The following is a 25,738-nucleotide window of genomic DNA, read 5'->3' as shown; positions in this document are numbered from 1 at the left end:
CCTCAGCCCCCACGCAGCGGAGGCGCCGGCCGGCGGGACTGCTGCCCTTTGTGGGCGCAGCGCGCTCGGCCCGGAGCGCCCTCCCCGCGGCGCTCTCTTCGGCATCTTCGTCTTGCAGAGCGGCCCTGGAGAGGGGACCCAGAGGAAGCAAAGCCAGGAGCCCGAAACCTCGCGTGGCGGAGCTCCTCGGGAGCGCCGGCCGCTCCACTTCCACCTCCGCATCCTACCCCGGCCAAGGTCCCCGCCGCCTGCATCCCTCCCGGCTTCCGCTGCGCTTTAGGGCCGGAGCCTAGCCGCCTGCGCTGCCACCGCGGCCGCCTACACACACGCACACACACACTCTCTCTTTCTCTCTCTTTCTCCCTCTCTCTCTCACACCCTCACACGCACGCCTGCTCTCTCCCCCGCCCCCTCCCCAGCTCCTTGATCTCTCGGTCTGTTTTATTACTCCTGGTGCGAGTCCCGCGGACTCCGCGGCCCGCTATTTGTCATCAGCTCGCTCTCCATTGGCGGGGAGAGGAGAGCAGCGGTGAAGGGGGTGGGGTGGGGAGGGGAAGGGAAGGGGGTGGAAACTGCCTGGAGCCGTCTCTCCGCGCCGCTGTTTGTGCTGCCGCTGCTGCTGCCGCCGCCGCCGCCTCCGGCTCCTCGCTCGGCCCCTCTCCGCCTCCATGTGCCGGATAGTGGGAGCGTCGCGGACCCTGCTGCCGCTTCTGGCGGCCCTGCTTCAGGTACGCGGCCGTCTCCGCGGGCCGGGCCGCGGGCGGGGTGGGGCGGGCGGCGCCGGGTCCCTTTGTTCCCCGCGCCGCTGCGGGGCCAGGCTGCGCACCCGGGAAGGGAGGTGCCGCACCGCGCGGTCGGGAGCTGCGCAGGCACGAGGCTCGGGCCGGGCGCAGGGACAGGGCTGGCCGGGCCGGCTGGTCTTCCCGCGCCGCTCCGTCCCGAAGGGACCGATCGTCGGCCCCCTCTGTTCTTCCTTCCGGGCCAGGCGAGCTTGTAGGGGGTATCTCCAGGCAGCAGAAGGGTGAGGCAGGATAGCTCCCAGGTTTTGCAGTTTTCTACGCTTCTCGCTCCTCGCTTTGCACTTTGCTCCAATTTTTTTGTTTATTTCCGCAGGGATGGGTCGCGAGTTTGCAGTAGGAATTCTCACTCTGGTGTCTTAGTTACGGGACGTGCCTCCACCCCACCCCACCCTGGCACCCGCGCGCCTCCCGGTGCCCGAGGGCTCCACTGTCCTATTGTCTTTACCCCAGCCCAGAGTTGCTTTCTCTTTCTTGTTCTCTTGTCCTCCCTGTATTCTGTCTCGGTCCCACCTGGAAGAAAACCTCGTCCCCCTGCCCCGAAGAGTGTCTGCGGGCCGGCGTCTCCGCACCCAGCCCCTGCCCCGCACGCCCCCTTATCCTGGCGGGCGGGGAGAAGTTCCGTTACTCGGCTATTATTTCTCTCCCTCTGTCCTCTCTCTCTCCCCTGCGTGCGTCCTCAGGGACGCCTTCGCGAGGAGCCTCCGCACTTTTCACGCCTTCGGGAGAGCGCCAGACAGCCTCTTCATGGAATCGGTACTAGGAGGCTTTTCCGCGGCAGGAAGCACCTGCTCCAGGCAGGTCGCAGGCTCCTAGCCACTCCGCGCCACCGGCCCCCAGCCCGGCTGACCGCCCAACTTTCCCGTGGCGTCCGGCTGGAGGACATGCCGAGGGCCCTCCCGGCTGCCCACGGGGTCCCGGGAAGCGACGCTGCGCTGCTCAGCTGCAACCTCCGCGCCGAGCTGGGGCAGAGCGGGGGCCTGGGGGGGGGCCTTCTGAATGGGCCCCCGCAGACGATGGGGTTCCAAATCGGCTGCAGGAGAGGGCGTGTCCGCCCTGAATGCAGGTCAGGGTCTCCGGGGGAATCCGCCCAAGGGGCCCCCTGCTCATCCTTGCAGCTGGGGGTGGCCGGCGGGTGGCAGCTATGAAAAGTGCGGGCGCGGCTCGGAAGTGCCGCTGCGTCGGTGGTGGCCCGGGCTGGGACAGATGGTGCGGATCGCCCCCCTCCGTGGTCTTCACGGGTCAGGGCCTGACGCGCTCCGGCCGCGGCGGGTGGGGTGGGGGACTGCGGGCGCCGGGGGCGGGACGGGGTCGGCGCCCGCGGTCTCGCTCTTTCTCCCGCCGCCCCCTAGAGGGATGTGGGCAAGAGGCCGCTGGAGCCCTGTCCATGGTGCGCCGTGGAGCGGCGCGCCCTGCCCAGCTCCGCGCTCTCTCCCCCCAGGTCGTGCTCTCCCGCTTTCAAGCTCTCGCTCTCTCTCCCTGACTCCGTGGCTGCCCGGGTCCCGTCTTTTCTCCTTTCTTGGGTTTCTCCTTTTGTTCTTTCGTCTCCTGCTGGTCTCTCTCCCCTTCCCCCACTCGCCAGTCCGCCCCCTTCGGCTCTCCTGACTCTGGGGTTTCTGAACTATTAGACTAGACGTTTTTTGGTCTCTGCAGTTTTGAGAAGTGGATGGAATTTCTTCTAACTGGGGGAGGAGACCCGTCAGTCACTTACTAACAAAAGTATCTCCTGTTATAAAACCGCCCTTTATTCTTGGAGTGCGCAGTCCTCATTCTCTCACCTCCTGTCACTTCATTTATTGTTTCTTCTTTTCAAATAGGGTTTACTAAAGGGGTTAGGCTGAAGGGAAAGGAAGGAAAAAAAATGCTACTTCAGTGGTTTGAAGTTAGGGGGAGGGCAAGATAAACTCAAGAATTCTATGGACATCAGATATTTTACTTTTTTTTCAACAAAGAAAATGCCATTGATAAAAAAAATCATATTTTAAGAACATTAATTTTGAACATCCTTGAGTGGTTTTACTGATTCACAAACAACTTTTCATAAATTTTCAGTGTGAAACCAGCGGTAGATGGTATTATGTTCACTAACTTTTTGATCTGAAAGTAAGTTTTAATTGAAAACTGCAATGAAGTTAGGACAGGAGGAGACATTTGTTGGTCATTCATATCGTGGGACTAAGTGTGGTACCACTGGAGCAGTCTCATTTTCTCTTAGTCATCTGCCTTGAAGTCAGGTATGAACTTTCTAAGTCATTTCCTAAAACATTAAAAAAAAATGCGCTTATCTTTACCATCCCATGTTCTTTCTCAGTTTCTTGTAGACAGATGTCATGTTGACATTTGTAAACCCTCAGGAAAAGGGAAATTATAACTTTGTCAGCAAGTTATTTAGCGGTTTCCTGATTCCTGGGTGCAAGTTAAGCCATCACATTGAATGATTTGCAAGGTCATTAGGAGTGAAAGAACAGTGGTTTATGCAACATGAGTTTTAGGGTTAAATGCGCCATGTGGATTGTACAACTGAGATTAGAAATGACTTCGTGCTAATAGCCTGCTTTACACACCAGAATAACAAAGATCTATCTGCAAGGTGAAAATGGCCCCTCTGCAGTCATCTGCTATTCAAGCCTTTTTATTTTTTTTTTTTTTTTTTTTTAAGGTCAGACGAAGAAGACAAGAGTTTTAGGAAAGAGGATGAATAGGTTATTAGTATAGATCAGAGCAGCCTTATTTTTTCAGACCGATTAAAGAAGAACAAATATTCAATAGGACTTTATGCATTTATGTGTTAACTGAAGTGTTCCTTGTTATACTTTGAACACTTTTATTTTTACTTTGAGAGATTCCTTATTAGTTTAGTTCTGTTACCTTATATTTACACAATCCTAGTGAATTTTGCACATTATGATATTCAGCTTTAAGATTTTCTCTAATTCTTCCTCATTTTAACTTAGGGCATTAGCATTTTCTTTTGCACTAAAAACAAAAAAGTCAAATTTAACCATTAAATTTCAGGGGTCAAAGGATATCACAAAGTTAGGACAAACTTTCCTTTTAAATTATACAAGTGACTTTCAAAGACTTTAAGAGATTTATCATCAGGCCAAAATAATAATAATAATAATAATAAAGAGAAGAAAAAAAATCAATTTTACTTTTAAACCCTACCCAGTAATTACTAGACTAGAAACCTGCTTTGTTTTACTAGTTCACACTTTAATGCATCGTTCCACTGTTCCAATTCAAATATACTTGTATGGGTTATGAAGCATCAAGGACATCACCTTAATGTTTATAGATACTCTGGATTCTTAGTCTTATCACATAGGTCCTGCTTTCAACCCTTGGTGAGGAAGACTGAAAATAGATGGCATAAACCATACGTGATTTTCATCTGTTAGGTGTAAACACTTAGAAAGGATTAATATTCAATACATGAAACATAGAAGAAGAAGCTTTTTTTTTTTTTTTTTAGGATGTGGGAAATCTAGTACGCAGTAATCATGTTAGATATAAAGCATATTTATTCTCAATGTTTACTTGATTTTCATGTGTCTTGTAACAACTTATTGTGAGAGTAAGGAGAATCAACATAGTTGGTATTCACAGTTTATTCTACTTAGTGGCCCTAGTTATTCATAACTTTGCCCTTTTCTTATCTTGTGGTATGTGGTCATTACTCATAGGTGGTACAATGCAAGCATCTTAGGTGTGATTTGAAAAATAATAATTTGTGCATTCTAAAATATTTTATGGACACATTTTAAATATATATATGCATGGAGATATAGATAGATAATTTATATCCATCTCTCTATATAATTTTTTAAGCCCCAATTGCAAGTTCAGAATTTATGTACAGGTTGTACTTTTTGACTTTCAAACGTTCCTGAAGTCTGCTCTGACCTTCTTCTAAAAGTTCAGATTTTAAGAGGTAGTTCTTTTTAGATTGTATTTTCTTTTCATAAAGAGACTAAAGTCTTCCTGGAACAGATTATTTTGGTGACAGTGTATTGCACCAAACTGTCCTTAATTTCCCTTTTCATTAAAAATTTTCAATTCTTAAATCTGTTGTGCCTCATTAAGCTTTAGGTTATTAATCAGGAAATGTCAAGACTTAAAGCAACAGTTAATCTTTCTTTAAAATGCCTTTAAAAAAATCCTAAGTAACTCAAATCCCCATTCCGTTTTCAAAGGGATATTCTTAAGTTAGAAGAGTGATTTTTAAAGAAAAATCCTAGATGTAATTTAAGAAATGTAGTGTTTGTGTATATACTCTACCGTTTTGCACAAGTTAACATTATTCAAATTTGTTCTTTTGGCTCAAATACAAAAAGTAATCAAGTTTAAGCACTGCACAGACTGGTGGTGAATTTTATCAACCATTTAAAAAATATGATAGATTTGGAGTTTGGGTTTTGTTGAGTATTTCATATCTGCCATTAGTATACCCTCTAAAAACCTAAGCATTTTCAAGTTGGGTTAAGAACTGTAAGTTGAAATGTAATTTGTATCAACAGATCATTATGCTTCACATTTCTATCTTTTCCTACCAAAAAGTTATTTTTGTTTTAATTTTATAGCAAATTATATCAGTTAATTTGAACAGATGCTAGTCTTTGTGTTTTTAACTAAATGTAGATCAGTTTTAATTAAACAACCCTATTCATTCCAAGGAAGAGGTATATACAGATGAATGTTTTAGTTAGAGCTGTATCTTCTGCCTCGATAGAGGGATGTCTTTAAAGTCAAAGAAGGTGAATTCCGGAGCTAAATAGGACCTTTTAACATATTTGGATTTAAAGATTATGATTTGTGTTACAACAGAGTTTTTGAAAGGAAAATTTGGGTTATAAATAAATGCTTCTCAGTTCTTATTTTTGGTCATTCTCTCATACTCAGTGCACTTCCTTGTCTGAGCCTCCCTTGTACTTAGAGAAGTCCACAAGACCATGGTGTGTGTGTGTGTGTGTGTGTGTGTATGTACAACATGTATGTTGAGGGTTGTTATCTAACCGATGTTGAAGGTTGCTATCTCCTGTAACATTTATCACAATTTGTGTTTGCCGTCAAGGTGATTTGGGTACCAAGGGTGTAGTAATTTTGTTCTGTGCAAATGAGCTGATGTTACATAGTGTCAAGGGCAAGAGCTAGTGTCAAGGGCAGGAAGAACCTGGGGTTCTAATCTAGTCCAGATGTAGTTTATGCCCTTAAACTCTCATGACCTCATTTTCCTCAACAGTAAAATACTGGGCCTGGTTGGGTTAGTTGATCTTTAAGGCACTTTCCAGTTCTGGGACTCCTGGGGCTCTTTAAAAAAATCCCCCAGATGACTCCTTTTCAAAGACTTTGGAATGATTTTAATTTTTAAACTGAAATGCAAAGATTTCCACATACTCAGAGTGGTAGAATATCACTTTGAAGGTCATCAACAATAGTTTATTATATATGGTAGGTTAGAAGTCATCTGTATTTTTTATATGCTTGACTTTTAAAATAATTTTTTTCATTGGCAGTGCTTCTTTTACCACTAAAAGTAAACTATTTTGGGGGGTTAGACTTAAAGAAAGGGGAATATGATACTACTAAGAATAAAAATTATTCCTTTTATACTTCAGTGTTTCTTTGAAAGGAGACGGCTTCCACAAGAACCTTTGAATTGAGTGATATGGGTGAACACTAAAAATATAGCCCATTGACCTAGCAAGTTATTTTTCTACAGATATGTGGGTATTCATGATGTATAAATCATGATGTGTGTATAGTCATAATGTATAAATCCATGATGCATACATCATATGTTTGCATGCATGTATAACGATATGTATTAAAATACTTGTAATTACAAAGGATTGGATTAGTTGAACTCTGAATGTCATTAGTAGAAATTGATTTAATAAATCATGTGTAATATGCATGCAGATTTGAGAGCCCTTACTGTGTGGAGTAAAGCATTTTAGTTCTAGTTCCAGATCAAGAAAGTGATTGTTAAACCACCAAATGTTTGGCACAGTCACGTACCTAGAAATGCATCAGAGAGGGACAGCGGATATGACCAGTGGGACTTCAGGGCTTCCAAATGAGGAGAAATTGGATGAAGACCGTAGTAGAAGCTATAATGATAGAATAGAAGATCAAACAATGTAGAAATAGGATGAAGATGACTTAAAGTAACAGTAGAACATCCTAACGTTGTGTTGAGAACAACCTATATCAGGCTAAGCTACAACTAGGCCTAAAGAAGATTGGGTAGTTAAATAATAGAATCGGTTCCATATTGCATCATAAAATGACCATACTTTGCTGAGTTATTTGTGCCTGAGGGATTACATTAGTTCATTAAACAATTGTGATATCTCTTACATTCCTTTGAATATTTAATTTTTCCTTCTATTTCTGGTGGCAAAAGTGCAGTCTAAACACCTTATTACTACTATCTAGAACATAAGGTACAGAAGAATATTGAATATGGAAATCAGATGTTCTGGTCTACTGCCTTGATTAAATAAACCGTTTAACTTGGGTTTTTCCCAAGTAGCATTGGAAAATTAATTGTATAATGCCTTTAAAACAGCTTGAACTACTTAAAAGGAAGTGCTATTATAAATATAATATGACAATCATATAGAGATGTGCTTGGAGACATGCTTGATCCATGATCCGTTCTTTGATTTTCTTTGACAAAATATACCTTCATATAACAAAAATAAATAAGTGCTGGAGTAATAATATATTATGATTGTAATTTTAATACTGGTTTTTATGTTAACTTAAAAATTTACTTTACCATAGAGTATTTATATATTTTTAGTTTTAATATTGGTTTTTGTGTTAATTTAAAAATAATTGCTTACTTGACCATCATAATTGAAAATATTTGTATCCAGATTCCCTCTCCCCCATTCTGATATATTATTTAATGTGTCAGTAGATTAGTTAAAGGAATTTGTTAAAAAAAAAACAAAAAACTTAATTGAAGGGCTATGTCTTAGTATATTATTCCAGAAATTACTGGAAATGGAAATGTGAAATGGCCATTTTCCCCTCAGTATTAAAATAAATTTTGTGTTTATTCAGCTTTCTTCTGTTACATTAAATATTGAAATTTTTTTTAAAAAGTCTGTTTGTTTAATTATTTAGCTAGTCTCTATACCCAACATAAGGCTCAAATGGAGGACCCCAAAGTCAAGCGTCACACATACTACTTACTGAACTAAGCCAGGTGCTCCGAAATATTGAACTTTTCTGTTACTGCTTTCAGTAACGGTTGTAAGCCTGGCCCTTCAGGTTTTTTTCCTCATATGCAGTTTTAGGACATCTCCCAATTTATTTTATTTTTATTAATTCTCAGTAGGTCATTCATGTAACTCAGAAAAGCACATACACCAGAGAAAATTGTTAAAACTTTAATATTTGCTGCCACCTCTCTGAATTTTTTTTTTTTTAACTAATGTCTGGTAGTACTAAACCTTTACAATAACATATTTTTTAATTTCAGTGAAGAGAACAATTATGTTATCCCAGTTAATTATCCATAACCCTGTGAAATAAAATTCCCATTTTAGAGATGATGAAAGTGGAACTCAGTTTGAGTAGTTTTTCTGAGAATCCAGAGTGAATGGTATCTGTTAGAGTAGATTGAGCCTGACTACAAAGCACATGTTTTTCATCCTTCGTCTGCAGACTGGGGACTCTTTCAATAAAATTGTACTCAAGGAATGAATATCGCATTAGAGAGGAATTTCAGTTCCTCTTTACTGAGTTGATAAGATTTTTTTTTTAAGTAGTGAGCTTCTGAGTTATATTTTCTATTAATTTGACCTTAAATACTTTGAATTATTTTGGCTTCTGAAGCCAAAATGTAAATCTTGGTTAGGATTATCACTCATTTTTAAAATATGTTCTCTTAGAGAAAGGAGAAAATATTGTGGGGAGATGATTCGTAATCCATTTTATAATGTTCTTCAGATTGTCTCGATCAATAAATAACATGCTGATAAGTTCTCAAAAATAATTTTTTTGCACAAATTCTTAGAACTTTTGATACTTCCTAAGAACCTAGAAGCCCTCAGGCTATGCATGTTTTTATTTTTCTTTTTTTGATACTGTTTTTTCAGCTTCTTTCCTGTGAAAATAAATTCAAGAGACTAAATCACCGAATTTTGAAATATGTTTAGTGGCGCATTTTCCACGTTTGAATCATGGGAATTACTTTCTCCCAAAATGAAATTATATGTCCACATCTCAAAAGGAACTAGTAAAGCAAATTCACACGAATGCTTTGTGGAGGGACAGTGTTTTCTGGCAAATCCTTGTTTTGCCAAGGAGAAAGCCTAGAACTGTTTTGCTTGTAATTTGACCTGTTGTAACTGGGCGGATTCAGTTGGCTTGACCATAATCTCCAATAAAATGTTTCTTGGTTCATTGGGAAGCTGTTAAGTGAACTCTGAAATAAATGACTAAAAAGTCATTAATTTTACTAAGTTTAATGGGGATATAATCCACTCCCTCTGCTTAACATAAATCTGTCATAAACTAGAGACTGTGAGGACTTTAATTTTTTTTTTCTTTTGTTGTCTTAAATGGTTAACGCAACAGTTCAAAGTCTGAAGTTCATTCTTTACGGCTTTCTGGTCCAGTAAATAAAGAAAAAAATGTGTTTTGTGTGGCCAAAATATTAACCTTTTACACCTCCTTTGGCTCCCCTCCCCCCCAGTGGAGTCCATTTGGTGGTGACATGCTCAAAATTAGTTTCTAATGTTTGGCTTCTCTAAATTGGACTTTAGGGAATTCAAAATGCAGAGTTGATCCACACCCCAACATACACACTCACACTTTATGGAACTATCAAATGCATACAGGAAAGTGCACATGTAAGTGGAGAGCCTGTTGAATGTTCATAAATTGAACATACTGTTGAGTCAGCTCCCAGTCAAGACACAGCTTCAACAGCCCCTCGTGGGTTACCCTCCTCCAATTTTAACTGTCCTCACATGCTGAGCATTTACTTTACTTCTGGGAACATCTATTACTTTTGCTTATATTATGGAGTCTTTGTACTTTATGAAACCCTATAGTATATTCCCTTTTGTGTCTGGCATCTTCCACTCAATTCTAGAAATGTCCATATGTTTGTGTCATATGTGTTTTAATAGTCAGAAATTAGGAAAGCTTCATGGATGTCATAGAAATATCCAGGAATTTAAGGAAGTTCTTTTTTAAAAAAGAAAAAGAATGGAGTGATTCATTGCAGCTAAAATTTGCTTGCCTGTCGTTGGTCAAGCCATGAAACACCTTCTGTGGGTTTTCCTACTCAGATTTTTTCTTCTGTATAATTTCTTTTCTTCTTTTCTTTTCTTCTTTTCTTTCTTTTAATTTGGCAGTATTGTTTAACCACAAGCCAAAAACATTTAGACTGTAGTTTATAGCCTCTTTCAGAAGGAGGATAGAAGCAAAGAACTAAATGTCTTTTTGATCTGAGTTCTTCAAGCAGCAGGTTTGTGTGTTAACAGATTCTAATCTTTTCCGTGATGCTTCTTAATACCTTCTCTGAGCTTACTGGTGACCCACTTCTCCAAGAGGTCTTACCCAGATTTAATTTTAATTTAAAAAAAGGTTAAATGGAGGGTTATAATGCCATAAACTGCTAGTTTTCCAGCTGTTCAGTGCATCTTTGGGAATAGTTGACCCTCTTTCGTGTTTGTGTAGGTTTTTTAAAGATCTGAAAGGTTGCCATGAAGGATGCAGAGTGCCATATTTGTCCCAAGATCTTTCTTTCTAGAAGCCTTTTCTCGCCGTTCTCTGTGGTTGTGTAGTAGAACCAGATTCTTGGTGGAGGATTCCATGCATGGTGATGAGGAGGACTGAGGACTCAGATTCCAGCCCACCAAAGATTTGTGTGCTTCAAGGCAGCTCTAATATATATATATATTTTAATGTTCTTACACGTGTGGACTTCATTTTTCAGTATTTAAGGGATTGTACTTTTTGCCAGGCCTTAGCTTATTGATAGGTAATACGTATTTCACTTGTGTTTCGCCCCAACCCATACTTTTTCTCCCATAAAAGTTACTGTTTATGTTCGGTGTTTGTGTTTTTGGCATTCAATTTTTATTTACAGTTCTGTCTTTTCTGTTTGGCAAATACTAAGAACATTTGGGAGAACATCATCATCATTGATTTAATTTACAAATCGATTTATAGTTAACTTCTTTGTAAAAGAAAGTGAATTAGCCGTGATTTGGTTTATGGTCTTCCCTTTATTTGAGGCCATCTCTGTGGAGCTGTGTTTAATAAAAGGGGGATCCTGGTATATTTAAATGTAGATAACAGTGGACTATCTGCAGATGGCTCATAACATTTTATGACCTAAAATAAAGATATTTTGGAAAACAGTGAGGTTACTTTTTTAGTATTTGCATTTGTAATGGATAGTGCCGTGATTCTTATTCCTTATTTTCCTTAGTCTTAGTCCTTCATAATCTAAATGTATACATAACTTAAATGTATATACACATACATATATACATACATACACTCATACGTGAGACACGTTCCTGGAGCACTGCTCTGGTGGTTGTGCCGATATGTAAATTGAGACCGTGCACCTCCAAACACAGTCTTCTCAAACCTCACGCTATATCAAATTGTATTTATCTGTTTATATCTTCACATTTAGATATTTACTTAGCTGAATTTTCTTTTTTTCTTTTTTTTTTTTTTTTACTTACCTGAAATTTCTTTTCAAGTATAGTGTGGTATGAAGGTAGAGAGTCTTGCTTAGTTTCTCCCATTAATATGTAATACACAAAATACACAGACTAACACATGAATGGCTGTCGTTTGTCAAATAAAGCTGCTTGTTTTCTGATCTGAAATGGTGCCTTTATTACATTTAACATTTCCTTAGGTTTTGGGTTCTTGTCCTTTTTTTCTTTCCAGTTGTACTGATTTGGTTGCCAGAGAGTCAGTGAGGCACAGTGGGTAAGACTGGTTTCTGGAGTTGGTTGACCTGTGTTTGTGCCCTAGTTCTGACACTTGGGTATTGAGTGCCCTTGGACGACTGACATTTTTATAATGGTCTATCCTAAGGCTGTTATGAAAAGTATATGGGTTAATATGCATACATCACTTAGAAAAGTGCTTTCATATGGTAAACAAGGTATAAGCTCTTTAACTGAAGATTTTGGGGCATAGCCATTACCACTGTTTTACACAAACACAATCAAGGAATAATTTAATGATCTGAATATATTTGAGCTCTTTTAGGTCCAAAGCTTTGCTCTACGTTTGGTGTGATAGCCAGCTAACTTGTAACTCTGAAGTTACCACCAGAGTGTCCTTTCCGCCCCACTGGGAAACCACAATAGAAGGACACATATTTTAACATTCCTCTTTAAATTCTGACAGATGTTGTCTAGGATGATAGAATTAGGGAAAGAGGTTAATATATATGGAGTGTTATTCTGCCAGCCATTTGATTTGGGAATTACAGGTAATCGAACAGAAGCTATTCTCCTGTCTTCCAGGTCTGTCTCTTTGCTTCTGTGATTTAATTCTTTAATGTTCTGATATTGATGTAAGCGTGTGTGTGCATGTGTTGAGACTAGGCTGGAGCCCGAGTAACTTACTCATTTTTCTTTTTTTTTTTTTTTTTTTTTTTTTTTTAAAGATTTATTTATTTATTTATTTGACAGAGAGAAATCACAAGTAGATGGAGAAGCAGGCAGAGAGGGAGGGGGGGGGGGGAAGCAGGCTCCCTGCCAAGCAGAGAGCCCGATGCGGGACTCGATCCCAGGACCCTGAGATCATGACCTGAGCCGAAGGCAGCGGCTTAACCCACTGAGCCACCCAGGCGCCCAACTTACTCATTTTTCAATCCTTTTAACATGATGATGAGGACCTCATAGAGAGGAAGGGGTTGAAGGCAATGTTGGTTGATACCAACACAGAATCTGCAAAAACTGAGTGAAGATTCATTGTTCTTGTAGATGCTGATGATTTATTAGCAATTAGATGCAGGAAATGTTACTTTTAACTCAATTTCATCCTGTCCTAATAATAGCACATCATTTTTGAGTAATTACTATGCACCAGGCACTGCTCTAAGTACGTTAAGCGTATTAACTCATTTAATTCACAGAAGATTATGCTCATTTTACATACAAGGACACCAAAGCACAGATAGTTTAGAATAAGGTACCCAAAGTAATTTTGTGAATGAAGGAACTAGGATTCAAATACCAGCAGCCTGATGTCAGAGCCTGTGTTCTGGTTTGGTACTTATTTGAATGCAGGTAAATAAATAAATAAAGACTGGGTTGACATCCAGTTCTATTTGGTATATATATGAAGTTCAACCTTTTAAAAAAAAGTCTTTTTTTTTTTTAAATTGTAAAATGTGATCCTTGTGGAGGACTATATAAAGCATATATGCACAGGCTAAAAAATAATTATAGTATACAAATATGTCAGTGAAACTACCAGACAGATTAAGAAATGGAATATTGCCAGGACCTTGGAAGTCTCCAGAATACTGTTTCAATTCCTCATTTCACCCCCAGAGGTAACTACGGTCTTCATTTTTCTAATTAATTATTCATTGCTTTTCTTTGTAGTGTTACCATCTATGTATATATTCCATATATTTGCGGGAGAAGAGATGTATTTAAGAAAATGTGTGTGTATTATGCATTTATAAATACACCGTACATATGTGTGTATTTATGTGCATATATATATATATACACACACACATAACGTACTTTTTGTGATTTGCTGCTTCTGCTTGTTTTGTCTTTTAAGATTCATTCAGTTGAGTTGTGTAACTCTAATTTGTTCATTTTCACTGCTCTAGGGCATTGCATGCTATGAATATGGTAGAACTCACTTGTTCAATTTATCGTTGATGGGTTTGTGTGTGTGATTTCAGAATTTGGCTACTGTGAACATTGCTGTACTTGCCCCCTGGGCATTATGTGTCTGAGATAGCCCAAGACTGCATTTCTCAAACCTGAGGTTGTGTAAGAATCACCAGAAAGCCCATTAAACAGAGATTCCTGGCCCCGCCCTCTGAGCTTCTGATTCAGTAAGTCTGTGGTGGAGCCTGAGAATTTGCCTGTCTAGCAAGCTCCCAGGTGATAGAATGCTGGGCTGCTCTAAGGTATGCACCAGGGAGTTAGAATTGCTGGGCTGCGAACAAGAATGTTTTCCAAATCGGTCCACCAGCACCATGTCTGTATTTCTGTTTTTCCATAATTTTACCATATGTATTATAGCCAAACTTTAAAATTTTTAACAATCTAGTGGACTGCATAATGAGTTGAAGATTGTTTTGCTGTGTGTTGTGGCCTTTCTCTCTTCCTTGAGGTGTTTGAATGAACACTAGCCAATCTGATGAAATTTGTAATTTGTTATAGCTTGGCCTGACTGTTTACTGCCTATTCTTTTTGCTTAACATTTTCACCTGTGGCTTGTGTGGGATGCTGCCAAAGATTGAGCCTTCTTGAAAGCTGACTCATGTGATTAAATCTAATATTTGCTGAGTGCTTACTATGTGCCAGGCCAAGCCCTTTACCTGCATTGTCTCATGTAATCTCACATCAGCCCCCTGAGATAAGGTGGGCATTTTCATCACTATCCATTTTACAAATGTCTCTCTGAAGCCTCGCTTAATCTTTTCACTGAAAGACATGCCTCTAGGATGTGGCCGAAGGGGACCTGAACAGGGTTTTGCCTTGCTGGTAACAACCAGTTCCTTGGAAGTCTGCAAGCGTATATGCGGTGGGAAGAAAATAAGCTTGTCTGTTCTAGATTTTGGAAAGATTGCAGGAGGATTTGTACTTTAGAATCCAGACTTTAAGGGTCTCGGTTTCAGAGAGTAACTTTTGGCCTTAAGAATGGGAAAATTTATGAGACTGAGTCGGCATTTGGATAGGATATCATGGAAGTAGGTAGTTTCTGTCACTGGCCACATGGCCCCTTGGTGGTGATTTTAAGAGATGCAAGTAACTCATGAGTGGTTGACAGTTCTCTGAATTGCCTTGTTTTTTTCTGACTTCAGGCTGGCTGGGCCCAGCACCGTAGTTACCGAGCAATCCAGAGGTACATGCGATTTTCTCTTCCTAGCACCTGGGGTCCCCCAAGCACTTAAAGAGACTTAGATGTTTGCTCTCCAACCCTCAGTGTTCAGCATCCTGGTGAGCTTGTGGCCCTGCTGGTGGTAAAAGGATGTCATGTAGTCTGGCCTTTTTGATCTTTGAGTCTTGGCCTTTGGATATTCAGTAATATTGAGACTTTGTTTGTAATTCTGGTGTCTTTGAAGAGACCTAGTAAACAGTGCTTCTTAAACATCCAAGTTCTGGACAAGTAAGACAAAAGCATCAGCAGATAGCCAAAATACAACCTTTACTACTGACAAAGGTGAGGGTGGAGAATGTGGATTAAGTATGTAGGATCTCCGAATCCATTCCCCCCCCTTACCTCCCACCTTCAGCAGCGCCACGTGAGCGCCAGCCTCCTGCCTGGGAACCCTGCTCTCGTAGGTTCCCGGCAGCATCGTGATACCTGCACTGAGGTGATGGAGGTACTGAACTCTGCATGCCCATTGTTTCCGACCAACCTGCCAGAGAGGTTGACAGAGGTCAGGAGTACTATCGCTAGTGTAGCTCCCTCTACTTGAAAGTGGGGAGTAAGGGCTCCCGAAAACCTTCTCCAGATTTTGGATTAGCCATTGAGTTTATGTTCTTAACCACCAAACGTGCTTATGCAGAAGGTTGGCGACTGTCCCCTGATCGGGGGAAGATGGGCCTCTGTCAGGAAAGCCTGGCTTCCAACTTCGTGAAGCCTCAGGAGATCAATAGGTTTACTCTGTAAAGAGTTCTCAGAGCTAATGAGGCATGCGAGATGATCCCAGCAGTAGTGGTGCAGCTACAAAGTTAGAAGGCAAACCCACTGCCACCCTAAAAGATTTATTCCAGGCGAAGTTTAGACCCCGTGGCCTGTCTCTAAGTGTCCCAAAGCCATGACGGGGAGCCCAGGATATCTGAGGAAAAGACTCACCGTGGGCGGAGAAAACCTTCATCAGTTTAGCTTCCCCAGTTGCTAATCAGGCTAAGCCTCTTGTCTATAATCCATGACCTTTGAACTAAGCCCAGAGTTCAAAGGGGAAATGAAGATTTAAAGATACTGAATCTGATGGATGGAAGTCAAAGAGGACAGAGATTGCCACCATGGGCTATTCTGGAACCTCGCACAGAGGGGTAGTATCTCAAGTGCCAGCTTTCTCAGGGAAAATCCAGAATGCGCGGGTGAACCCTCTAAGCGGAGGGAAGGACTCCCCCTGGGAGCCTCTCTCTGATGAGTTTCAAATGGTTTGCAACCAGCACACTGAAATATCCTACTTTGCCTTTCCCTGTGAGCCGCCTAGAGACTGCCAGGCTGGGGCTGTCCCTAGTGTGGGCTCTGTCGGGTGGATAGTTGTGGGACACACTGTCCTGGGAACAAGTGTTTTCAGTCTCTTGCCACCTGTTGTGGGGTTGCTTTAGCCAAAAAGTCCCTCTGCAAGGCAAGATTTCTCCTTCATCTGTAAAGACCCGTCCAGACCGCTTGGTGGGGGCTGATCCTGGAGCCCGTGGGCAAATTAAGGAGGTGCCTTATTTTGCCTCCGAATGCAGAGGAGAATTAGAGACAGCCAATCCAGTCCTGCCCTCTAGACTTGTCAGTGATTTCAGGAGAGAACCTTGACAGGGCTCTGGAATTCACTGTCTTTTAAAAAATGGCAGATATTATTCTGCTCGATAGTCTTTAGGCAGTGGATGTTGAAATAATCTCCTTTTTCTGTGCCTCGGCTATCTCTGTGTATTCAGCCCAGGGCCCATGGGCACCTGCAAAAGTTTAGAGCTGCCTCAGGCCTTTGCCAAGGGACCAAGCGACAGTGGCCCTCACTCAAAAATGTTTGTCATTTGGGTTAAGGTCGCCCCACATGTCCTGCCTCTTTTCTGAGATCCTTGGCCGATAGCCTTCCCTGAGGCCCCCTGCCTGCTCTAGGCCCCAGCTCTGTAAACAGCCACTTTCCTGGAGAATAACCACCATAAGTTGTGGTCACACATCAAGATCAAAATACCCTGTGGTTTAGGAATTAAAGCCTCTTGATGTTAAAAGCTACCTGCCCAACTATAAAAACCAGCCACACTGCACAATCAAGGTTGCAAACCACCAAGTTGAAAAACATGCAGGGCTGTAGTCAAACACCCTTTCACCCCTACCCAGGGACCGGGTACCTCCATGAGTATTTTCTTCCCCAGAATTGGGTTCCTTTTTTATTATTTGCCAAGATCTCCAGATACTACACCAAACGCAAGTCTCTGAAGGGGTCCAATAAGCAGGACCTCTCCTCCCAAACCAAGTTCTGAACCAAGTGAAATAGAAGCCAGCAGAGCCAACAGTTGGAAAAGGAGGGTATCCTGCGGTTCTGATAAAGGCTGGGTTTGAGGGCATGGCTTTTGTCTGTTGCTAATAGGGAGCCCCAGAATCCCACAAACGTTTGTACTCAGTTGCAGGCAGTTCTGGACACCCTCCCCCCAACCCCCAAATGCTGCAGGGGATCTGTGAACTCCCAGCATGGAAAATGAGATCATCACACTTGTTTTCTGCAGGCCTGTGGCTCCCCAGTGGGAGGAGTAGGGGACAGGCCTGGGCACCAGCTGCCCACATTGTTCTTCTGAATTCAGCCTTCAGATTAAGTTCAGTCCATCCTTCTCTCTAGGGCAGTCATTCACAAACTTCTTGGTATTAGAATCCTCTTACGCTCTTAAAAATTACTGAGTGCCCCAGTGAGCTTTTGTAATGTGGGTAATCTCTGTTGGTGTTTAACGTTTTAGAAATTAAACTGAGAAAAAAATATATTTAATTCACTTAAAAATATTAAACTCATTATATATGTAACATAAATACCAGTTATTATGAAAGATGGCTGTATTTTCCAAAACAGAAGAGAGAAGTTAGTGGGAAGGGTAGCCTTTGCTTATATGTTTTTGTACATCTCCTTAGTGTCTGGCTTGTCTGCTTCTGAATTTGCTCTGTTTCGGTATCACACATCACCTGACCTCAGGAATACTCCACTTTACACTTGTGAGAGATTGAGAGTGAGAAGACAAATAATGTTATTATATTAGAAGAAGAGTTTTTGCCTTTTGACATCTCCTGGAAGGATGTTGGGGACCCCCTAGTGTTCCCCAGCCCACACTTTGAGAACTGCCATTCAGGGTAGGACTGACTGGTGGAGTGGAAAGAGGTGAGAATGTTAAGAGGTAGCGGCATTCCTTCCACATGGAAAGAAATTTCTGGAAGGGGAGGAAGCATTCCCCCTCCACAGGTTACACAGTGGAACTGTCCAAAGGCCAGTCTTAAATCACTCACCATGGCCATGGGTGGAAAAAATGCCAGTCTTCAGCCCCCCGAGTTGAGACCGGAACTGATGACATTAGCTCTGTAACCTCTGAGTTAGCATGCAGGGCTCGTGGGTTTGCTTCTTTATTGCTTAACCTATTAGAACACCACTGGGCAGGGTGCTGCTTGGGGAATGAGTTCAGGAATGACTTTGAACTCTGATGTTATTGACAGTGCCCTCGTCTCACTGCAGCACATTTCTGGAAGCTGTGCTGTGAATGTTATTTTCTCACAAGAATAATGGTATAATTGGGTTGGGTTTATCTTATCAAGGACTTAGAATTAGATAAATCACTATGACCAACTATTCAAATTAAATCAGAGTTATGGGGACTGTAAATATCTGTAACCATTTTTAAAAAGTGAAACCATTAAAAAAAAAAAAAGTGAAACCATGTTCCAGGTTTTATGAAACAGGCCTAATTGTAGATGAATACAAGGGAGACTGGAGTAAGGGGAGTGCACGGAGACTCTATTATGGACGATAATCATTTCCTCATCAGTATCACCTACTGAAAATTCATATACTCGCTATAATATGTATTTGCTGATAATTTTCCACATGTATGTTTAGAAGAGCTTGAGGGAGGTGGAGGGGTTTTGGTTTGGGTGGCTTAAAAAAAACAAGATGTTTATACACGTTTGTGTTGATGTCTCTTTCTCTCTTATTTTTCCCTAGTTTCCAGAAACATTGGAATTATTTTAAAAGGATTTACCATTATCTTCTCACAATCATATGTGAGAATCGTTTCAGCAAAAAGTTTACAATGGAATTAAGTAGATTTGTCACTTGGTCTTAATTCATACGGGACCAATTCCAGCCCATAGCCAGTTAGGTAATATGTGTCATCGTGTGTGGTTACTTCCTGATGTTTTTGTCCCCAATTCGCAGTGGGGGAGGCTGGTCCCCAAAGCCATTTAGTGCTGCTTTGAATGCCATCCCTAAATTGACTAGCTAAATAACCTAGGGCAAATTCCTTTTAGTTTGCTTCCTTGGCTGCAAAATGGCCCTATTACAGTACCTACCTCATAGGGCTGTTGTGAGGATTATTGGGATATAAGGCGTGGAAAGCATTGGAGTGTGGATCCTGGAACGTGGGAAGCACTCCATAAATACTAGTAATCAGTCATACTCAGTGTATTTAGTCAGATGAATTCCCCAGTTGGTTATAAACACCATCTAAGGCTAAGTAATATACTATTTGATGACATGTTGAACATTGTGTGTAAGCCTCTTATGATCGCTGGTGAGTGTAATGGGTTCACGGGGCAAAATCAGTGTAAGCCAGGACTAGTCGTCTCTACGGAATTGCACTGGGCACTTGTGGAGCTTCTCCTGGCAGTTTAATTGCAGAGCAGCCTGAGCCACAACCTCTTGATAACACTACTCTTTTTTCCCAAGCCCAGTCCGCGAGTCTTTGTAGAGTTGCGACCCATCACATTAAATCCACGGCACTCCTTGGTCAACTCTTGGCTGTGTTTCAGGATTGCACTCCACAAAGCCTCGATGCCTCTTCTCACGTGGCCGACGAGATGGGGGTGACACAGGTCTCCCCGGACTTGACTCGTTCCATGTTTGTGCTTTCATAGGTTCAGCTCCTGAGAAGTTGACTCTCTAAACTACGTTTTGTATATGGAACACAGATTTCTGCCCTTCAGGCTGTTGTGCGCTGGTGTTGTCCTCCGGCTTTGAGTTCAGTCTCCGGCTTTGGTCAGGCTTCCTGGCCAGCATCGATGCTGGTATTTGATTATTTGCCATTAAAAGAAATGAAAATTAGAATAATAAAAATACTGATGCTAGAGATATTCAAGGATGCATCCTAATAATATAATAGAGGTGAAGGCGGAAATTACTAGGTGGGTCATAGGACGCCGTGGGTGGCCTTGGTCGGGGATTCCTCGCGTCTAAGCTGGTTTGGATTCTATCATAAAGTGAAGAAAGAATTAACCAGTTCAAAATGCTGGGCTCTCCCTCCAGAGTAGTACCTGGCAAAACAAAAATATCAAAGGGCAGGGTTAAACTTCTGCACATTTCAAGCATGTTTCCAGGGATATGAAATTCAAAGCGTCATCAATGGCATGGCTGACACAGAGAAAAATCTTTAAAGAGTGGCAGCAGCTCTTGAATAATCTTCTTAACGTAGCCTCCAACCTCATGGATGGAATCCTGTGAAATGTAGAGAATCTGGCAAATGTAATTGTCTGGTGATGAATTGGATTTAGAAATGAAAAATTAGTCATGCAGACTTGGTCCAGAACAGTCCATTATTTTAGTACCGTGTACCCCACTAACCACTTAAAAAATGTCTTCACTAGTTGTTTAGTTTTGCATATAACATTTGGAGACCCTAGCCACATAATAAAAGTATTACCAGAGTTGTCCCCCTTCCTTTCCCAACACTGCTCACCCCCACCTCACAGATACACGTTAGGGAAAGGATTCAACTGGTTTTCTTCCTTCCTTCCTTCCTCTCTGCCTCTTTCTTTCATCCTCCCTTCCTTCCTTTTTCCTTCTTTCTTTCTTTCTAGATTTTACTGATTGATTTGCTAGAGAGAATGAGCACACTCAGGGAAAGTAGCAGGCAGAGGGAGAAGCAGGCTTCCCACTGAGCAGGGAGCCCAACACGGGGCTCTCGGTCTGATACGGGGCTCGATCCCAGGATGCTGGGATAAACCAGCCAAGCCACCCACGTGTCCCTCCACCTGTTTTCTTTTGCACGCTAATGCATTTTTGTCATTTGGTTGTTGTTTTCACCCTCCCCCCCCCCCCAAGAATTCCTACTTTATAAGATGCTTTAAAAATATTTCTCAGGTACTCATGTAGCAAAGCAATAAAAGTCTTCATAACAGAAAAAAAAAAACACAACAGTATCATAATCATAGCTACCCCTGGTCTTGTGGTGAATCAGGTATTCTCTTTAAGGTCTTTATCTGCTTCACAGCTGTCCCGTGAGGCTGGCACTCGATCAGTGAGCGTAGTAGTGCATGGTTGTAGAGAAGAGGAACCCGAGGTGCAAATGAACTTCTGCAGCTTCTGAAGCTCACCCAGGGCACACAGTGAGTGGAGATAGGGTTTAAACCTCAGTAGGTTTGCTCCAGAGCCTTGAGTCTTAACCACTGTGCACATTACTGCCTTTATTTCCATACAGAGTAAGAGACGCACATAAAGAAAAAGGAAGTTTCCAGCTTTGTTGACTGCATTAGATAATCTACTTCACAGAACTTAAATGATTACTAGATTCTGACCATAGTGTATCTGGAAGGGAAGAAAAAATGAAGAGATTGATGCTTTGGGGGAAAACGTCCAATTGATTAAATTCGATAAGCAAGAGAGCCTAGGTTTTAGTTAGGCAGCCTTCAGAGGCAAAAAGAAAAGATAAAGATTCCATTAGCGTTGGGCTGCTTTCGGTGAGCAATTTTTAGCCAATAATCTTAGATAATCTCGATCAGGAAGAAGATGGAGAGGCCAGGGGCCTGAGCGTCCACTGTGGCTTCAGTAGAATATTTTAAAGCTTGGATTTAGGAGTGATTTGGAGGAAATTGGAAAGCGGAGCCAGTGAACGAGGAGGACTATAAAAAAGAATCATGATAACAGGGACCTGAAAGAGTAGTGGACTCGGCGCTTCCAAGCTCACAGTATTGAGACTACGGAGGAAATTCTAACGGGAACAAAAGTGACGTCATTGGGAGTTCAGGACTGGAACAGATAGACTAATCCTAACAGGCAAGCAGTCCTCCTCAACTCCTATTACACTCTTGTCCTTTCTAGACAAGGAGGTCGATCTTCAGCCTGGGAAGAGTAGAGCAAATACTTGTAAGAGGAAATTGAATCTCAAGATAGGGGAACTGATCGTGTGACGGCGCGGGGTGGCTCTGAATGAGTTCCGCTCCTCCGGCCAGCATGAATTTCATCCTAGTGGGCCAAGCGGACTTTTGCTGCCCGCTTGTAATCTTGGAAGAACCGTGGAGGCGGATCAGGGATAGGATCATGCCCGATTAAGAGCAAAGCCAACAGCAAAATCAAGAAAGCATAGTTTTCAGGGAAAAGAATAGAGAGCCCCATGCCGACCTGGGGCAAATTTCTGGAACCGGTAATGACAAAAGGATGGCTTGCAGATTCAATTTTCACATGCACACGGTAGCTAGGAGACAGCATGGGATTGTTAAAACCAGGGAAAATAATTGTTTCTTTATTGCTGTTTGTTGCTAGGTTCTCGGACTCGAAGGCTAGGGCACGCAGGTGGGCTGTGCCTGGCGTGCGGAGAGGTTTCAGGAGGGAGATGGGGGCTGGCTGTGTGGCCACCCCGTGCTGTGGAGGCACTGGTTAAGTGTACCGGTTTATCTACCACATGTCTTGAAATTCTGTTTTAGTGATTCATGATTTAGTTCCAAGAATCTGGATTATAGACCAGGGTTCCAGATTCCTTGCTATACTGGAGCAAGTATGGGAACCGCTGAGCTGTAGGAGACATGCGGGGGTTGGCTTTATCTTGTCATCATAGTGTTAATACTATTACTGACAGCTGATGCATTGGAGAACCACATGCCAGACACTATCCCAAGTGCTGTACACATATGATCTCATTTAATCCTCACCCCCGCTGGGTGGGTGCTATCTCTATTGTACATATCTACTGTACATATTGTACAGATGGGGAACTGTGACGTCTCTGGAGTCTCAGAGACAGTAATTGATGGGGTAGGATTCAAACTACGGAAGTCTAGCACTTTGAAAATCTGAGCTCTGCACCGCTCAGCAGATAGCCCCTCTTTTTTTCTTTTCTTTTCTTTTTTTTTTTTTTTTTTAAGGTTTTATTTATTTGTCAGAGAGACAGAGAGAGAGAGCACAAGCAGAGGGAGCAGCAGGCAGAGGAAGAAGCAGAATCCCTGCTGAGCAGGGATTCCCAAGGGAGGACTCAACCCCAAGACCCTGGGATCATGACCTGAGCTGAAGATGGATGCCTGACCAACTGAGCCCCCCAGACCCCCATCAGATAGCCCTTCTTAAAAGCCTGCCTTAGGGCTCCAGGTTGGAGGGAAGGGTGATGTCTGGGCATGTGTTGCAACCTGTCTTTAGTATCTGAGTAGGATCTTTATGAAGACCTTGTCGTGTCTCAGGCCTTCTTAATGCAGAGAGCTGGAGGGGTGGGGAAATGACTAAATCTAGGTGGAATTATTATTTTATCACGATCCAATCTGGTAAGGTTACATGTAAATTGCTGCCTCTCGGGGCCCCAAGTCAGCAGCAAAGATACTGGAAGCCATGACTTAATAGTTTTCTGGTAAAAAAGATCAGGAGTTGTTTGGGTTGTCTACCAGCTCGATATAAATCAATAAGCCTTTGTCTATGCTGCACCTTTGGCCTGGAATGCCCTTTCCCACTTCCTCCTCTTTCTCCTGGCAAATTTTTTAATCATCTTTAAAGACAGAGCCTAAATGTCACTTCGGCTATGGAGTCTTCTTTGATTTCTACAGGCAGATTTATCATCCCATTTTTTCTGCTTCTTTAGCACTTTGTTCCTGGTGTTATAATTTTGCGATGATCTTTCTTAGTTTGTGCCACCCAAGTTCACAATCACTCAGCTGGAAACGTGGGGGAGAGCATGCTTCCCTTCCTCCCTCCCTTTCACTCCAAAGAATCCCTGCCCTCACTAAGCCTCTCAGTTTTAACTGTCTGCATACTGATACAATCTGCCCCTTCCTTCTTCCTGCAGCCCCTGTCTGATTCAAGTCTGTGTCCTGACTTGTACCCCAGCTGTCACTTGTCACTGTCATGCCCCCCCCAACATTTTCCCACGAAGCATCAGAGACTTCTATATCAAATGCAATCTGCCTGTGCTTAAAATCTGTGTCCGAGTCCCCATAGGCAACAGGATAACCCCAAGCCCCTAACCATTTATGATCTAACCCTGTCTAACTCTCCATCCTCAACTTTTGACTTCCTGCCTTGCTTCTTGGACTCCAGTGACACTGAACTCATTGTAATTCTCCAGGCAGTCTGCTGTTTCTTGCCGCCTTGTTCCAGCCCAACGGTGACCGCCTGGGATGGCTTCCCACTCCTGGGTTCTGTGTGGGAGGCCCCCGAACCCCTGCCCTGGGTTCTGTCGGTCTCTACCTCCTGGTCGTCACTTTCTATTGCAGTCACTTCTTTATTTTGTACTTGCATTAAGCCTTGAATTTCTTAAAGACAGTGAGGGTGTCTGGTTGGGTTTCTATTGGCAAATGCATACTCAGTACAAGTTTCTGGAAGGAATTGTGTTGTAATTATTTGTTCTACTTGGAAAGACTGTAGGGTTAGCATCTTGCCTCTTCCTCTTCCTGGATGTGGGTCTTGAGAGTATTTTACCACTCTGAGTGAGACCTGTTTGCTCATTTGTAAAATGAGGATAATTTCACCGTTCTCCCCCACCCCCAACAAGGGGCTCTTATGAGAATCAGGTGAGATAGTAATGTTTATAAATCTTAACATGCCATTCCAGGGATCACGGACTACAGCCCTGATGCCCATTTTTGTATGGCCAAGAATGTTTTTTTCACATTTTTAAATGCTTATAGAAAGTCGAAAGGAAATATTTTTGCCACTCAAAAATTAAATGAAATTCAAATTTCAGTGTCTATAAAGTTTTATTTGAATGAACAGAGCCGAGTTCATTCCTTTCCCATTGTCTATTAGGGCTTTGGCATTGCAGTCGCTAAGTTTGGTCATTTCAACAGAGTTACTGTGGCTTGTTGAACCTCAAATATTTACTATCTGGCCCCTTAGAGAAAAATGTTTGCTGACCCCTGCCTTGTTCAAATATTAGGAAAATGCATATGATTCACAGCTGCCTCCTTGTACCACAGAGTACTTTTTGAGGGGAAAGTTTCTCTCTTTGAACTTTTGGAGCCTCATCCTGGGTCGGGCAGAGTGATCCGTCGATGTTGGGGCAAGCCACAGGGGCACGGCTTTGGTTTTCTGAAAACGAGGATGTCCCTATAAGGCTATGAAGGACAGTTTGAAAAGTCAGTGAACTCCCCACTATGGGGGGAGGGTGGTTAAAGGGTGGATGGACACCCTGTTTTCATGAGTTGCTGAAGAACAAGGTGTTTCACTCTTGACCCTATTGACGCTTTGGGCTGAGTCATTCTCTGTCCTGTGCCTTGTGTGTTGAAGAGCAGCGACCCTGGCCTTCAGCCACCAAAGGCCAATGGCACCCCCTTTCCCAGCGGCCGCAACCAAAAATGTGTCCATACGTTGAGTAATTTTTAGAGCTTGTTTTTAAGAAAACACATTATAGCATAACAGCATGTTATTCTATGAATCCATTTAGAAGAAGAATTTAGAACAGTTTTAGCTATTTAAAATGAGTCTGAAGGGGCGCCTGGGTGGCTGAGTGGGTTAAGCGTCTGCCTTCCGCTCAGCTCAGTGGGGAGTCTGCTTGTCCCCTCTCTCCCTCCCTCTGACCCTCCCCCTGCTTATGCGCGCTTTCTCTCTCTCTCAAATAAATAAAATA

The 25,738-nt window shown here is 42.5% G+C and overlaps 1 protein-coding gene across 1 annotated transcript in view; it reads left to right on the top strand.

Moving 5' to 3' along the window:
• Positions 1-562: 562 nt before the first annotated feature.
• The window catches only part of CDH2 (cadherin 2), a 209,086-nt gene continuing 183,910 nt past the window's right edge, over positions 563-25,738 (top strand). Inside the window, exon 1 of the mRNA XM_059409398.1 lies at positions 563-728. Coding sequence (XP_059265381.1) covers positions 669-728 — 60 coding nt within the window. The 5' untranslated portion in view covers positions 563-668. The remainder of the gene's footprint in view (positions 729-25,738) is intronic.

The sequence above is a fragment of the Mustela nigripes genome, chromosome 8 (assembly GCF_022355385.1).
Source record: "Mustela nigripes isolate SB6536 chromosome 8, MUSNIG.SB6536, whole genome shotgun sequence".
In the NCBI taxonomy this organism is placed as follows: domain Eukaryota; kingdom Metazoa; phylum Chordata; class Mammalia; order Carnivora; family Mustelidae; genus Mustela; species Mustela nigripes.
Note: the sequence above shows the minus strand (reverse complement) of the source record. Positions and strands in the feature narration are given on the sequence as shown.